This window comes from Curcuma longa, chromosome 2 (assembly GCF_044706935.1).
Source record: "Curcuma longa cultivar G26 ecotype Majalengka, Jawa Barat chromosome 2, ITB_CL_G26_1.1, whole genome shotgun sequence".
Taxonomy (NCBI): domain Eukaryota; kingdom Viridiplantae; phylum Streptophyta; class Magnoliopsida; order Zingiberales; family Zingiberaceae; genus Curcuma; species Curcuma longa.
This window is the reverse complement of record NC_133862.1, coordinates 9,045,668-9,060,207: the sequence shown is the minus strand read 5'-3', so window position 1 is coordinate 9,060,207 and position 14,540 is coordinate 9,045,668. Positions and strand designations below refer to the sequence as shown.

The following is a 14,540-nucleotide window of genomic DNA, read 5'->3' as shown; positions in this document are numbered from 1 at the left end:
GTCTTTTTTTCTTACACATCACCACCGATCGTTGACGACTCATCGTGCTTGACATATGACAGCTAATCGGCGCGCAGGGACAATTTTTTTTTTTACTTAAAATTTCAGTTTTTGGACGCGAATAAATGGGCGAAACATCCCAAGGTTTCATTCTCTTTGATATTTTCTCCCAACCATTTCTTCCTTTTGCTCCTCTCTCGCCGAGGTAGATTCGTTTCAGACGAAGAGCGAGGGAATTGTACTCGCAGGGGACGAGGAGATCTTGCTAGGGTTCCGATTGGAGGCGGAGAGGAGAAGAAATGAGCGCGAACGCGGTCCCGGCGTCCAGCTCCCATGACAACCTCGACGAGCAGATCGAGCAGCTTATGCAGTGCAAACCGCTGTCGGAACAGGAGGTCAGCTCTCACTCGCTGCTTCGTTTTCTGTAAGATATCGTTTAAATGCTTGATCATTTTTGGTGGTTGCTCCTTGTTCCTGCCTCCGACAGAGTCGATTCCGCCTGAATCTCGAAGAATCGAAGTTGTTTTTTTTTTTTTAGTATTTTATTAAATATATGGTCTCTGCAGGATGCCCAGTAATCTAATTAAAGGATTTAGGGATCTCTTATTTGATCAGGGTTCTGATTTCCTACATGTTTAAATTTATTTCTCTACTTATGCTGGATCCGATCTAAGCTTCCTATTTTCTGTTGTTGTAAATGATAGGTTTAGCTATATACGTGTTATGGCTGGAATCCGATGGTATTAGAGTTTCATTATTAGTTTACGTGTCCGTTTATTTTCTTTTGTTACAGGTTGGGTATTATTTGTATTATACATGAGGGTCCATGTTATTATAATTGTTAACGCTAACTATTATTCAACAAAAAATTGCTTATTAGCCCAAGATTGGTTTCGCTCATTCGTTTCAAAAGATTACTTCCTCATATGCATGATGCCTCATCACATACAGATTTACAGTTACATACTTTTCAGGTCATAAATGGATTCAGATGTTAAAATATAATCTATCAGCTAAATCCACTTAATGTTTTGTAGAATAAATTAACAATGAGATGATGGATTTGGTGCATATTTAACTTAATTTGGATACAAAGATCTGATGAATGAGATGGAAACTATCTTGTATGTCGTGTTGCATACTCATGGCACTTGAAGCAATGAATTTTTTTTTAGCAAATTACAATTTAATCAGTTCAAAGATAAGTACTATAGTGTACTAAATCAGCCCTTATTTGTAATTTCGTCTCAGAAAATGGCCAATAGTTTTGAATAGGAAGAATTATTGCAGTAGTGGGTTTTTACGAACTAAGTTTACTTAGTTTTAAAAAAACAGCCCTTGTTTGTATTTTTACCTCAGAAAATGGTTTCTTATCTACTTCAATAGTTTTAAATAGGAAGAATTGTTGTGGTAATGGTTTTTTATGAACTAAGTTTATAGGTGTAGATTGGTTGTTCTTGATGTAATAGTTATATATTTGTAGGAAAGTATTCAGCTAGGTTCAAATGGGTGGTGTTTTTATGTGAGACAAAAGTGTAGAAAAAGAAATGATAGAAGGTGCTTTATGCATTACATGAATTTGGACAGAAAATTTTATATCTCCTATTATCAAGTATCGACTGGAAATCTAGCAGTCTCTCACATCCAATGCTAGGACATCTTGAGTTATTAGTTATCTTGTTCACAGATGTGCTCCTCTATATCTTTAACCATGGACAATTATCTGCAGCCATAACACTTTTATTGAAAAAGGATGGAAGGAATAATTATTTATGGGTAGTGCAAAATAAGGTGACACTGGGGTCGAGCATGGTAGTAGATTTAGTTGCTATAACATCAAGAGATAATTATCTATTTCAACCAAGAAACATCTGAGGAAGAGAGTGAGATTTTGTATAAACATTATGTTTTTTTTGGTCTAATGAGTGACTCAGGATTGTATGAAATATGCCCATGCAAATGCATTTAAAGTTCCAAGTGTATTGTTTTATTTCCTTTAATTAATCCCCTTGTTTCTAACTCACTTTATTCCATTTGCACTAACAACCAAGAAAAGTTTCCTAGATATGCTGGGTAAGTCAATTCTATTTCAATTACGTTTATACACAGCTATCTGTATTCTGTAGCTTTTATCAAGTGATCATTTCAATTGTTGTAAGACATTGTTGGCTTATTCTTCAACTTTGGTATTGCTATTGTTATATAGGTTAGAGTCTTGTGTCAGAAAGCCAAAGAGGTGTTGATGCAAGAAAGCAATGTCCAGGTGAGGAATACTTTTAGGCAACATCATGGATCACATGCTTCTTTTTTTTTTTTTTTTATATAGATTTGAATAGATTTAAGTCTGCATATTTAGATTTTGCTTCTGACAGTACCTTCAACTTTCACAAGTTTATCTTCTTTAAAATAAATCCATTTTTTAAAAATTTGCTTTGACAGCATTGGTATTGCATTTCTATGTAGATTAAGAAAATTCTGCTAATGCCTAAATGCAAACTTAAATTTATATACCTTTATTATTACTAATTTTTTGCATGTAAAGCTGTATCTTTGTAATATCATATGATCAGAACTTGGTTAGCTCATGTTTTGGTCTCATTGGTTAGGCAAGTCTTACATGGCGCTAAGAGTAGTAATGAGTTGTATGTTTATTGTTTTTCTTGTATCCTAAATTGCTTCTTCTAATGTGTTTCTATGTTGTTCTAAATGTATCCTAAATTCCAAATTGCTATCGATCATGGCATTAATTTGTTTTGTTGCATGGCAAGATTTTATTTAACATGTGATGTCCTTCTACCGTTAGGAAGTTATGATATTGTAACCGAATGTCAGATTAATCTATTGGAAGATATAAAACACAGATCTCAAAAATCTGTTCATTGGAGTTACTAGTGTGATGAAAGGATTCATCTCCACAGCCATGGTTTTGCCAGCAAAAAACAGTTAGCCAAACTTGACACATAGGAGCAAACATACTCATCAACTAGACAACTCTATCACCGTTTCGTTAATTTTCAACCCAATTGAAAATGAAGCATTATAATAAAAGCTTCCATATTTAATTGAAATTATATTCTAGTTTGATTTGTTCGAGGAAACCTTGCCTTGCTTCTAATGTTATGAGAGCTACGACCCTAGCCATTTAGTATGTATCCTTTGTCATGTAGGTTCTGGACAAACAAGTAACTTTACTGTTGTATAGAAATGGTTCATGAATGCTATTATAACTAGAATACTCCTTTTTAATTTATATGGTGGCTTTAATTTAAGGATTTTGATTTGGATGGACCAATGATACATCATTAGCGGAATGATACTCTCTTGCTAGACTATTGTTCTGCTTGGGCTGTCTTTGACGGCAGAGAACATTTATGCAACATTGGTTGAATATTGATGATCAGTTTTTCTTATGCAAAAGAACTGATGTGCAAATTGCAGAGTATAAATTTGTGCTGGCCTATCAATCAAAGTGGGTTTCTTTTCCTACAGTGTGCATCTTGCATTGGTTATGTTTTCAACTTATGAATATATGCAATTGCTCAGATCATTTTAACACGATCCGTTATTGCAAAACTATTGTCCTTAAATCCAACTGTACTTTTTTTGCCATTGTTCTATGATCTGCTCAAATGTTATGTTCTCAGCATCCTGGTTAGACGATTATATAAGTCAACATGATGAATGAGGTAAAGGTTTACTTGTGTGTGGTTTTCATCAATCAGGAATCCTCTCAACATGGTCAATGATTGTCAATCCCTAATGATTTTTAAGAACTGTTACAATGTAGATGAATATTGAGAATTCTTAGTTCATATTTAGTTGTTTGTCTTTTGTACAACAATTTTATTTACCTTTCTATTGATCTTGATTGTGGTTTTCTGATTCCCCTAACAAGTAAGCTGTACACTTTCTCTACTTCTAATATACTCAATGGAAAAGATTAGATCCATTTAGTTGACCTCAATAGTTGGGGCACAAAGCTTATTTTGTTGTATAGTCCACATATAGAATTATGTAGGAATCACTGCTAACATAGCAAATTAACCTTATGACAGCCAGTGAAGAGCCCTGTGACAATATGTGGTGACATTCATGGGCAATTTCATGATCTGGCAGAACTGTTTCGAATTGGAGGCAAGGTACTACTTCTTTCCTTGACATTGGATGAACAATGACCATAAATTATTTCATTGGTTAAGCCTTCTTGTATGCTTGGGTTAAAAATTGGGATAAAAACAGGAGGGAATGAGTTTCTCTCATTTACTTGGAAGCAAATTAAAAGACAATGGAGAAGGTGAGGGGAAACATTTAGTTTACTTGGACACTTTGTCTAATGAGCCTCTTGACCTTATTTTCCCACTTGGTAATTAGATGTATTCTACTCCTAGATCTATATCTGTATTGATACTTTGAGTCCAGGTTCCTAGGAAAATATTGGCAAGTTTTGTTCAAACTTGTTTACCCAATTTTTGGGGAAAAGGGAAGGAAATCCTTGTCGATCTCTTTACATCCCAAGCTAACCCTCTAGCACTCTGTCAACCATTATTAGGACACAAAGTTCAGTGCATCCAGGATGGGGAGATGTTAAGCTGGAACATACTATCTGTCAACCATCTTTATAGTTTTTAGTGCAGGGTTGTCTCCGCCTACAAACCCATTGGGGCTGTCATGCCTCAAAATATGGAGGCATAATTGTATGCCCATGCAAACTTATTATTTTTCATATTTTTTCATTCAAACTTCATTTTGGCATGTACATCGTTACAGAGACCAAGAACTTGCTAACATGCCAATCAACTAATATTAACTAAATCATTAGCATTTAACATTGTATTTTGCAAAGTAGCATAGTATTATGAAAAAAATATATAATAGTACTCAACCAATGCTTGCCCATCCAAAGTTTGTATAAATGAAGAATATAAATTTCATTATCAAAGATGAGGGACCATTAAGTAATATATTTTATAATGAGGGAAATTCTAATTGATATTAAGACCATTAAGTAATATAAGATAAACTTAGGAGCCATTATCAAAGATGTGAGGGATAAGATTGTATTGTTGGTAAAAAAAGAATCATTACACCCACATATACGATTCCAATAACCAAATATTTTGAATAGGTATGAAGTATTGATTGATGGCTAGCTTATTACACTATTGTGTCACAATAGAAAAATAAATTGATATGATATTGAGATGAAATTACAAAGACAACAAAGACATAATAGATTGTGCAACTTGAGTGACTTTGACGATGTAATACTCTGAATTGAATTGGGTCGTATTCTTTGAAAGAGAGTTTGGTTGAGTTAACCTTATCTTTAAAAGATTCAATATGATAGTCTTATATTCTTAATCAAACTGATGATACTAGGCTTTGGAGTTTGCAATGATGAAGCTAGCAATTGTCAAGGATGTCAGGGAAACAAATATAAGTAAGAAGACACATAAGCTTGATATTACTCTAAGAAAAAGGAGAAGATGTCGGAGGTAACATTTACTCAAGTGGAGAAAGAGGTACTAGAAGAGATAAAACCATAACTTTTGAGATTGCAATTTATAAAGATTTGCCAATAAAATGAGATTAGGGTTTCATCATTATTCTATGAGAGTAGAAACGCTGAAATTAAATTGAAGTTTGGTCATTTTATTCTGATTCATGAATAAGATGCCACGAGAGAGTAAAAATTTAATATTAGACACCAATGGGAAATTACATAGTTGAAGAAACAAGCTAATAACTCGGCTAAAAGAGGAGAAACAAAGATTGTGGAAACAAATGTGTCATAACTATCATTTTTTTTCCTTCTAAATTTGGTCTCTTCGCTTTGACTTTTTTGAACATTTGTCAACCTCTTTTTTTCTATAGTTTGTTTTTCAACAACTTTTGTTAACAACTCCACTTTTGTGCTATTTTAGCATTTGCCACACATTATGTTTATTCCTTTTTCCATCTTTAATGTATAACAGCTTAGTTCAGTTGTCTGAATGTTATGACCACAACTTGTCGGATAGGTAAGTGGTCCACTGAGAAAGGGGAGAGTGAGTTGACATTGAACAAGGGAGGCAAAACACCCTCATAAGAGCATAAAGGAGGAAAGACTAGAGGTAGAGGGTGAAGTTCTGGTGGAGTTAGAAGGCTCAATCTCCCAGGAGGCTTAAGCTTTGTGTCATCACATAGCTTGTGCCCTAGTGTCTCTTGATTGAGCCTTTCCCCTCCCTTCTTCATTTGCTACTTGCTGGGATTGATGATAGAAGCCTCCATAAAGTGAGTTGGGTCTTGTTGTAGGAGCATTTGAATAGGTGTGACAATGATAATATGTATCTTTCCTTAGGTTGCCTCCAAATCTGCAAAATATATTGATTGTAAGATTCGTAAAGACGATGAAGAAATATAAAAAGGCGAGGAAGGCAAGGGAGAGGGAGGCCACATTGTCACATCAAATTCGTAGTCCTCTCAGGGGATTGAAAAGAATAATTACTCAGGATTTGGTTTGCTCCAACACCAAGTTGAGAGGAATATGTTGGTTTTATTTGGACAAAAGGGAATCGCTACACCCATATACACGATCCTATTATTAATTGGCATGCAGTCAGTAATAATTAATTTAATTCTATTGATCACATTATATTCCTTTTGAAAATTGTAATATTTGTAGTCAATATATGAAATTTGATTTTGCAAATACACAAATTTTCAACATTCAAAGGGTACAATGTAATTTTCAGATTTCAAAGGGTACAATGTGACTAGGATAGGATGAGGGCCCCGGAGAAGATTTGACCATCACTCAGACTGCCTGATATGTCATGTTCTACATAGAATTATACGACTTGTTTATTCTATTTATATAAATACTTTGCCCTTCTTCTCCCTACTGGGTCACATAATGCTCTAGAGATCATTATGTGACCCAACCTGCCTTGCCCCACCCAACTTCTAATTCAGGACAAGGACAAAAATTCATATCCACTCTAATGGGTGGCCCACTACCCATTATTTCCAATCCCCGAACTGTTTAATAAATGGGCCAAAGTTTGTAATACGAACATGGCTGATTTACTTAAATTTTATTTTAATTTTAATAAATTTGTATAAATTAAAATTAAAATCTATAAAATAATACTTATATAAATGTTGATATAAATGTCTATTGTTAAATTTATTTGTATAAGGATAAGATTTAGAATTTCTATTTACGAATTATATGTATTGATTTTATATTAAATTGAAAGTCATCATGGGTCAACCTATGGAACCCCAATAAGACCTGCTCATTTACAAGTCATAAATGGTTAACTTAAAACCTAAATCCACAGATTTATGGGGCAATCACATTGTGTGGAAGAGTCGTGTCATCTTTTTCTACCCCTACTATAACTTGCTCCATTATCATACCGATTGTGATGCCTTGATGAATAGGGCTTTTAATGATTTCATTCAATTAAGCCCCAATCCCTGAGTGCATATATCTCGATGGTCTACTGCTCAAGTCAAACATTATTGACTGATTATATTAAGTCTACAAATATGTTATTATACACAACACATTTAAATTTAATTACTGACATATTTGACTATGATGAATTTGTTTTGATATATGATTGATTTGTTTCTTTCCAATTTTGCTAGTGTCCAGATACGAATTACTTATTTATGGGTGATTATGTGGACCGTGGGTACTATTCTGTTGAAACTGTAACGGTAAGAAATCTCTACAGTTGTTTTCCTATACCTCATACTGATTTTCTCTCTACACACTATACTATTTTTCTCCTCTAGATTACGGTAAGATTATAATATCGATGGGGTATTCAATTTGCGTATAATGAGTATATCACTTTCTAGGTTTATCATATCGCAACATCTTCATGTTAATCAAGCTTTGTTAGTCCTATCTATTCAAGGTTGCTGGATATTTCTTATCCTTTAATTGTGATTCTATGCAAGGTTATTTTTCAACATTAATCCATCAAAAAAAGCATTTTTTCCCCTCTAGTTGTTGGGAGGATAATTACGAAGGGTTTATACAATGGATATTTATGTCTGTCTATTATTCCTCATCAAAGGGTAAGTATAATTCGGTTGCAACTCCATATGTATGTGCATGTGAAGAGATCATGACACTTAAGTTGCAACTTAAAAGGTCAATACTGTTTAAAGTGCTATATGGACTGAGAGATTTGCTGGGAAAGAAGGCAGAGGGAGAGGAAGGATTTGGTATTTCTTGCTTGGCCAACTAAATTTAGAGTGCAAGGGAAGTCTGCTTCCTTTTCTTTCATTCTTGAATTTTTTTTATTCCTCAAATATTAAAGGGATTCCATTTGCTATTCATTTTCCTTCCTTTCTCCCCTCTTTTGTTCCCCTCTCCTTTTTTCCTGACTTTCTCTCAAGTTTTCAGAAAAGAACTTGATAACTTACTCATCAGTCAAACACCAGTTTTTGCTTTGGAACTGCATATAATAGGTACCCCATTGACATGGTCATTTCTCTGGAGAATGAAGGGAGAGAGATGTTTGAGATGAAATAAAAAGAGAGAACAGAGCCAAAAAAATGTTTATTTTGATCATTTCAGAAGCATTAATTTACTTTGGTGCGTGTCTAGGAAGCAATAAGCCTAGGGTCATTATGTGGTTTGCAATTCAGAATGATGGTGCCCAGCCCATATATTTTTTACTGTTGTTTCCTGAAGTGGGGAGTCATTTCTAGACCATCAGAATTAGATAAATAAGCAAAATGATTTATTGAGCCCCTTGACTCCTGACCGTACAAGTTAACAATTACTTGGGATGTGCAGCATTACATGGCTTGCTAACTTTTTAGTATGTATTTTTCCCCTAAAAAACCCTATTCATTATTTATTAGCATGTATACTGAAGAATGACCTAGTTGCTTGACCTGTTAGTTTCATGCATACCCACACATGACATACTTGTACTTCAAGGGTTGATGTTATCTGATCCATTATTGCTAAATGATCGGAAATAATTCAATTCTGTGGAAGTGTGATGGGTGGATATTAGCATTTGTCTATATTTCATATTAGACATAGATATGTAGATGTTGCATGACTCATGTTTGATACTGACAATCTGTAATCATTCTCATTACTAATTAATTTCATGATGAGCATGTTGAATCATTGTTTGCCAAATCCTTAAATTTGTTGCATGACATTTGTGCTTGCTGGATTTTATCAACTTGAACAAGCTACAGCTCTGCACTTCCTTTTTGTCGGCTTCATCCTAGGGAGTATCATTTTACAAAAGTTAGTCTTGTGAGTTTTTATTGGTTGTTTTTCTCCTGCCTGAGACCTGCTTCTTTCTTTGATTGTCCATGCTGTTGTATGGCCACCGGTTGTGCTAGTCATCCACCACAGTAGGTACCTGGAAATGCAAGCTGAATCTTCTAATGTCTTGGCGATTACATTATAATTTGAGCTCAAAGCATTGTTTAACATGAGTTACTGTATTGAACTCAAAGCAAATGATGTTTTATTGTAATGGTATAATTTTCCTATTGTTCCCTTTGGGACATTATGTTTTTTTAATTGTCCTAAAATTTAACACACTTGGATGAGTATCTAATGTATTGCACTGACCTATTGGCATTTAAGCTTTTGGTGGCCCTCAAGGTTCGATATCCTCAAAGAATTACGATTCTCAGAGGAAATCATGAAAGTCGTCAGGTTTGCAATAGTTCTCTCAAAGAACTCGTTGTTTTTTTTACTGACAGAAGGAGTATAGGTTAACGTGTTTATAAAGTAAAGAAAATTAACTAATGACAAACTAATTTGTGGATTTGTTTTCGTCTCAAATATATTACCCTTGTATCCAAACTGAATGTGGTATCACATTGCAGATTACTCAAGTTTATGGATTTTATGATGAATGCTTAAGAAAGTAAGTAATCACTTTTTCCCGTGGTTTCATCTTCATCAATATCACATTTGTATTCATTTATCCTATAGTTGTCAATTTCTAGCATTTATTTGTTTGCTGATTTTCCATCAGATTCAGTGTTAACTTGTATATTTGTGCGTAAGTGTGTAATTCATGTTAAATATGGATTACTTATGTACTTGTTCCATTTTTAGCATTAAAATAAACTTCATTAACTTAAGATATGTGGGTGAATCATGTCCTTAAGTGGTTTTAACGTTTGGACAAAGGGTTAAGCTAGAATATGTTGTGTTTATTAATCAGGTGTGCAGGTGTAGGATTTTTGATGCACATAAGTATATGCAATAGAGGAAGTCTTGACATGTCAAGAGTTATTAGATGCTTAGCAAATGAAAGTCTTAGTAGGTCAAGGGTTATGGATGTTTGGCAGATGAGGAAAATCCAAAAGCAAGACATTTTAGCATGTGAAGTTTTGGAAGAGTACAACACTCTTAGCATTTGTATTTTGTACAAAGTTGAGTGTGAGTGTTTTTATAAAAAGGTTTATCATGGGCTAGATTGTGCATGGACTAAACTTTAGAAATGACTTTAGGTAGTGATACAGTTGACTGAATGTGTTTTTCAATCAATCGACTGAAGCTTGAGTCAAAGTTGATTCAGGTTAAATGAAAAGAGAACAGAATGTTGTTGCTCGCTTCTGTTTGTAAGGTAGTTGACCTGTTGACGAAATAATTTCAACTGATGGAAGATTAAGTTGGCTGATGAACAATTATAGGGTTACAATGGAATAGATAATTTGGTACAATGATGATATTCCAGAAGCAATAGCAAGATGATGGTAAATAACTGAAGTAGTTGGCAAAGCTGTTGCGCGTGAAAAAATAGTTGATTGGAAGCATGAAACAATCAACGGAACAAATGGAGGAGATACCATGAAGGCTAAATGAGGACTTGATTAAAGGCTATAAATAGGGGTTAAAGAGCTAGGAAATGACTTAATCAAAGTGCTTATATATTGCTAATTCTCAAATCTTTCGCTCTAGTTCTCTTGCCCTAATTGTAATTACTCTCTTGTATGAAAAGTTCTATTTGTAACCACCTCCGAAAGGTTATCCGGAGAGGAGAAAGTTAGGAGATTTCATGGAGTGATTCACTGAAGGGTTATTGGCCGTGGAGTAGGAGCCGAGGATTCCGAACCATGTAAAAACTCTTGTTTGAATCATCTTCTTTATTTGCTTTCATATTTGTGTTTTGTTGTTTCTTGATTGTTGCGCACTAATCTTTTGTAGAAGTTAAACCATTGGTTATTCACCCATTCACCCACCACCCTCCAATCCAACAAGATCTCATATCTCCTTAGCTATAACACTTCCCATCTTGTGGCAAGATAACAAGCATTGATTAGAAGGTGCAGGTGCAAGGTCTCATCTTTTCTGTTATGTTTGGGTTTGTGAATCATCTCTATTTTATTACCTTTCATAGTCATTAAGCATCAAAGTCAAACGTATAATCCTCCTTACTGGTTTTGCATGTATTTTTGGTTCTACAGAAAACAAAACCATGACACTTCTTGATTTGCACTCTGATTGTACTGTAAACTTCAGGCGTATCAATTTCAACTTGTTCTAGATTTCACAGCTATTTGCTGTACTTTAGTTCCTTAGAATGTTTTCTTTCATTATTTGATGACAGATATGGCAGTGCAAATGTATGGAAGACCTTCACTGATTTATTTGATTATTTCCCATTGACAGCCTTGGTTAGTACTCTAAACATTGCATATCTGTTTATCTTCTCTATTTAAATATTATTTTAATTTTGATCACCTAACTTTTAACTACCGTCTAGGCGCTAAGCAGTGGGTTGACCGCTTATTGCATGGAACCACCTTTTAATACCTTGGAGATGAAATGAAACATTAGCCAATGCAATAAAAGTAGACTTGATTTGTATATACTCGTGATTAGCTTTGCATGAAGCTCAATGGAGGGATAAGATTTATGTAGTTGACCTCAAATAGTTGGGACAAATACGGTTCATTGATGTGGATGATGAATGTCTGTGGTTTGTTGATCCTATAACAATTACCTCATGGAAACAAGTTCCCAAATTTAATGACAACCTATTTGTTGTATTTTCAGGTCGAATCTGAAATATTTTGCCTGCACGGGGGGTTATCTCCATCTATTGAAACCCTTGATGGCATACGGAGCTTTGATCGTGTTCAAGAAGTTCCACACGAGGGAGCTATGTGTGATCTTTTATGGTCTGATCCTGATGACAGATGTGGTTGGGGTATTTCTCCTCGTGGTGCTGGATATACATTTGGTCAAGTACAATGTTATGCTTTTGTTTCCTTATGATTGTGTCTACTTGTCTTTACTTAGCAACCTTGGGTAATTTCAATCTCAGGATATATCAGAACAATTCAATCATACTAATAACCTTAAGCTGATAGCCAGAGCACATCAATTAGTCATGGAAGGATACAACTGGGGACACGTACTTACCTATTTTATCCTTTTCAGTGTTTTCTGCTCAAATTTTTAAAGTCCTGATTCTTATGGTTGGTTTTGTTTCCAAATAGGACCAAAAGGTGGTTACCATATTCAGTGCCCCTAATTATTGTTATCGGTGTGGAAATATGGCCTCCATCTTGGAAGTTGATGACTGTAAAGGTCATACATTCATTCAGGTATCTCTCTCATGTATCTCTATTCTGTGTTGGTGTGTTAAAGTTGATAATGTTTCGTGATTTATATATTATTTCATCTGAATGTTTTCATTGTAATACTAATAGGTATACAGTCAACACTGGCAAAACATTTGGCATTTAGATTAAGATACAAATTGACGCTTCAAAAATTTTGCAATATAAAAATATTTCGCTCCTTTTTCTTTTTTTTTTGGTATAAATACTTACTTCAATATAAGTTACTCTGCCTGCTAGAGATTATCAATTTGTGCTTGTTGTAACTAGGAAGTTGTGTATATTGTTCTCTCCTGTAAGGAGCTACTTGTTCTAGTCTAGATAAAATTCCTAAACATCATGCTTCATCTATTATGTCAAGGGTGAGTTGGTGACAACTGACAAGTACATTTGACAGCTCTCTGCAGCACTTTCTTTTTTCTTCCTTTTTTAGGTCAAGTACTCATGGTGTAAAGAATTACTGCCTAGTGGATTTTTTCCATAAAATTCTTCAGACAGCTTTAGTGGTCAAGTATGGTTTTGTAAACGGATAATAAACAACTTTCATAATCAATGTGATTTTTCTATTGCAGTTTGAGCCGGCACCCAGGAGAGGAGAGCCAGATGTGACTCGCAGAACACCTGATTACTTTCTCTGAGTCAGCTAATTACGAGTTACATTCTTGATTTTTCGCAGCAATTACTGCTTTCTAATTTGCCTTGTGATTGCTGACATTTTAGATCCTATGATCAACTCGACATTCGCATTCCAAACTGCTAGAGTTTGGTAGTTTTATGTATAATCCTGTTGAAAGCGGCACGTGCTGGTCATTAATCTGTAAGGGGGTTTCATTGTGGTTGGAGATGGCGAGGCTAACCATGCAGCTCTAGGAGCAGCCTTTGTTATTCCGAGTTTCATGATATTCATCCCCATTTCCCTTCTTTTGCATTATTTATTTTTCAGTTTCTAATTTCTGTAGAGGGGTTCATTTCAACTTGCACACTGCTTTAGCAAATCCATAGGTTCAGTTAACCTTTCAGTTCTTGTTCTTCTTGAATTTCTGTATATTTGTCGTCCTAACAATGATTCATCTTGGTAGAACAACTTCTGGTTACAGGTTAGCTTTGTTAATTTTAAAAGTGATTTATTTGATTCAACGAAAGAGGATCCTGCTATCTGTGGATCCATGCTATCTTTTGTACAAAAAAAAAAAAAAAAAGTGAAATCCGTCACCTCAACGACCCCATACGATCGGTCCCACGACCATTTGTGAGGAGGTAAATCGAGAAATTGCAATTGGTCACGACGCAGGAGGGTGTGGATCCTGCTATCTTGATTCTATATATGACATATATCTATTATTACTATATATGGAATAATTAATTTATCTAACCAATCTAAATAAAAATTTAGTAAACTAAAATTTCTAACTAGTAATTTTTCTTTTGCAGAGGAATGGGTCACTTAATTTGCACAATGCATTGTAATTAATTTAAATTAATTATTTATTTTTCAATATTAATAAATAAGTAATTACTAGTTCTTACCTTAAATTTGATCATTATCTAGCGACATCATTGAACAAGGTGACGCCGACGACCAACGGCGGAAGCTGCTGTCCTTTCTCAGGGATGGCAGTGATCCACTCTAGCTAGCAACCACTAATGTCGGTGAGAGGCTGAATGTAAGTCCAAGAAAAAGAATCCAACACACATATCATGGCGGATACTGTTCCACAGGAATAATAAGCAATCAATTATTTTGTTCTACAACATAGAATTGTTTTCGAGTTTGTTGTGCTAAATAGGTTAACTATAATGGATATGAATAATCAGGGAAGATGGAGCAAGAGGGAGTATTTGTTAATGCAACAGATGGAAGGATATAAAAATGAAAGACGAATAAGAGAGTGAATGAGGAGCAATTACACAGTCGCTCTCAC

The 14,540-nt window shown here is 34.7% G+C and overlaps 1 protein-coding gene across 1 annotated transcript; it reads left to right on the top strand.

Moving 5' to 3' along the window:
* The first annotated feature begins 149 nt into the window (after window positions 1-149).
* On the top strand, window positions 150-13,639 carry LOC141817866 (serine/threonine-protein phosphatase PP2A catalytic subunit-like). Its single transcript, XM_074705493.1, has 11 exons — window positions 150-395; window positions 2,207-2,263; window positions 4,056-4,139; window positions 7,639-7,710; window positions 9,623-9,694; window positions 9,868-9,908; window positions 11,601-11,667; window positions 12,050-12,241; window positions 12,321-12,410; window positions 12,496-12,603; window positions 13,191-13,639. The coding sequence occupies exons 1-11, from the start codon at window positions 300-302 to the stop codon at window positions 13,254-13,256; spliced, it is 945 nt and encodes a 314-aa protein (XP_074561594.1). The 5' UTR covers window positions 150-299; the 3' UTR covers window positions 13,257-13,639.
* The last annotated feature ends 901 nt before the right edge of the window (window positions 13,640-14,540 follow it).

Coding starts and splice junctions, on each gene's coding strand:
- LOC141817866 (XM_074705493.1), top strand. CDS start 300: ATGAGCGCGAACGCGGTCCCGGCGTCCAGCTCCCATGACAACCTCGAC. Junction 11,668..12,049: donor ATTTCCCATTGACAGCCTTG/GTTAGTACTCTA, acceptor TTGTATTTTCAG/GTCGAATCTGAAATATTTTG. Junction 12,411..12,495: donor AAGGATACAACTGGGGACAC/GTACTTACCTAT, acceptor GTTTCCAAATAG/GACCAAAAGGTGGTTACCAT.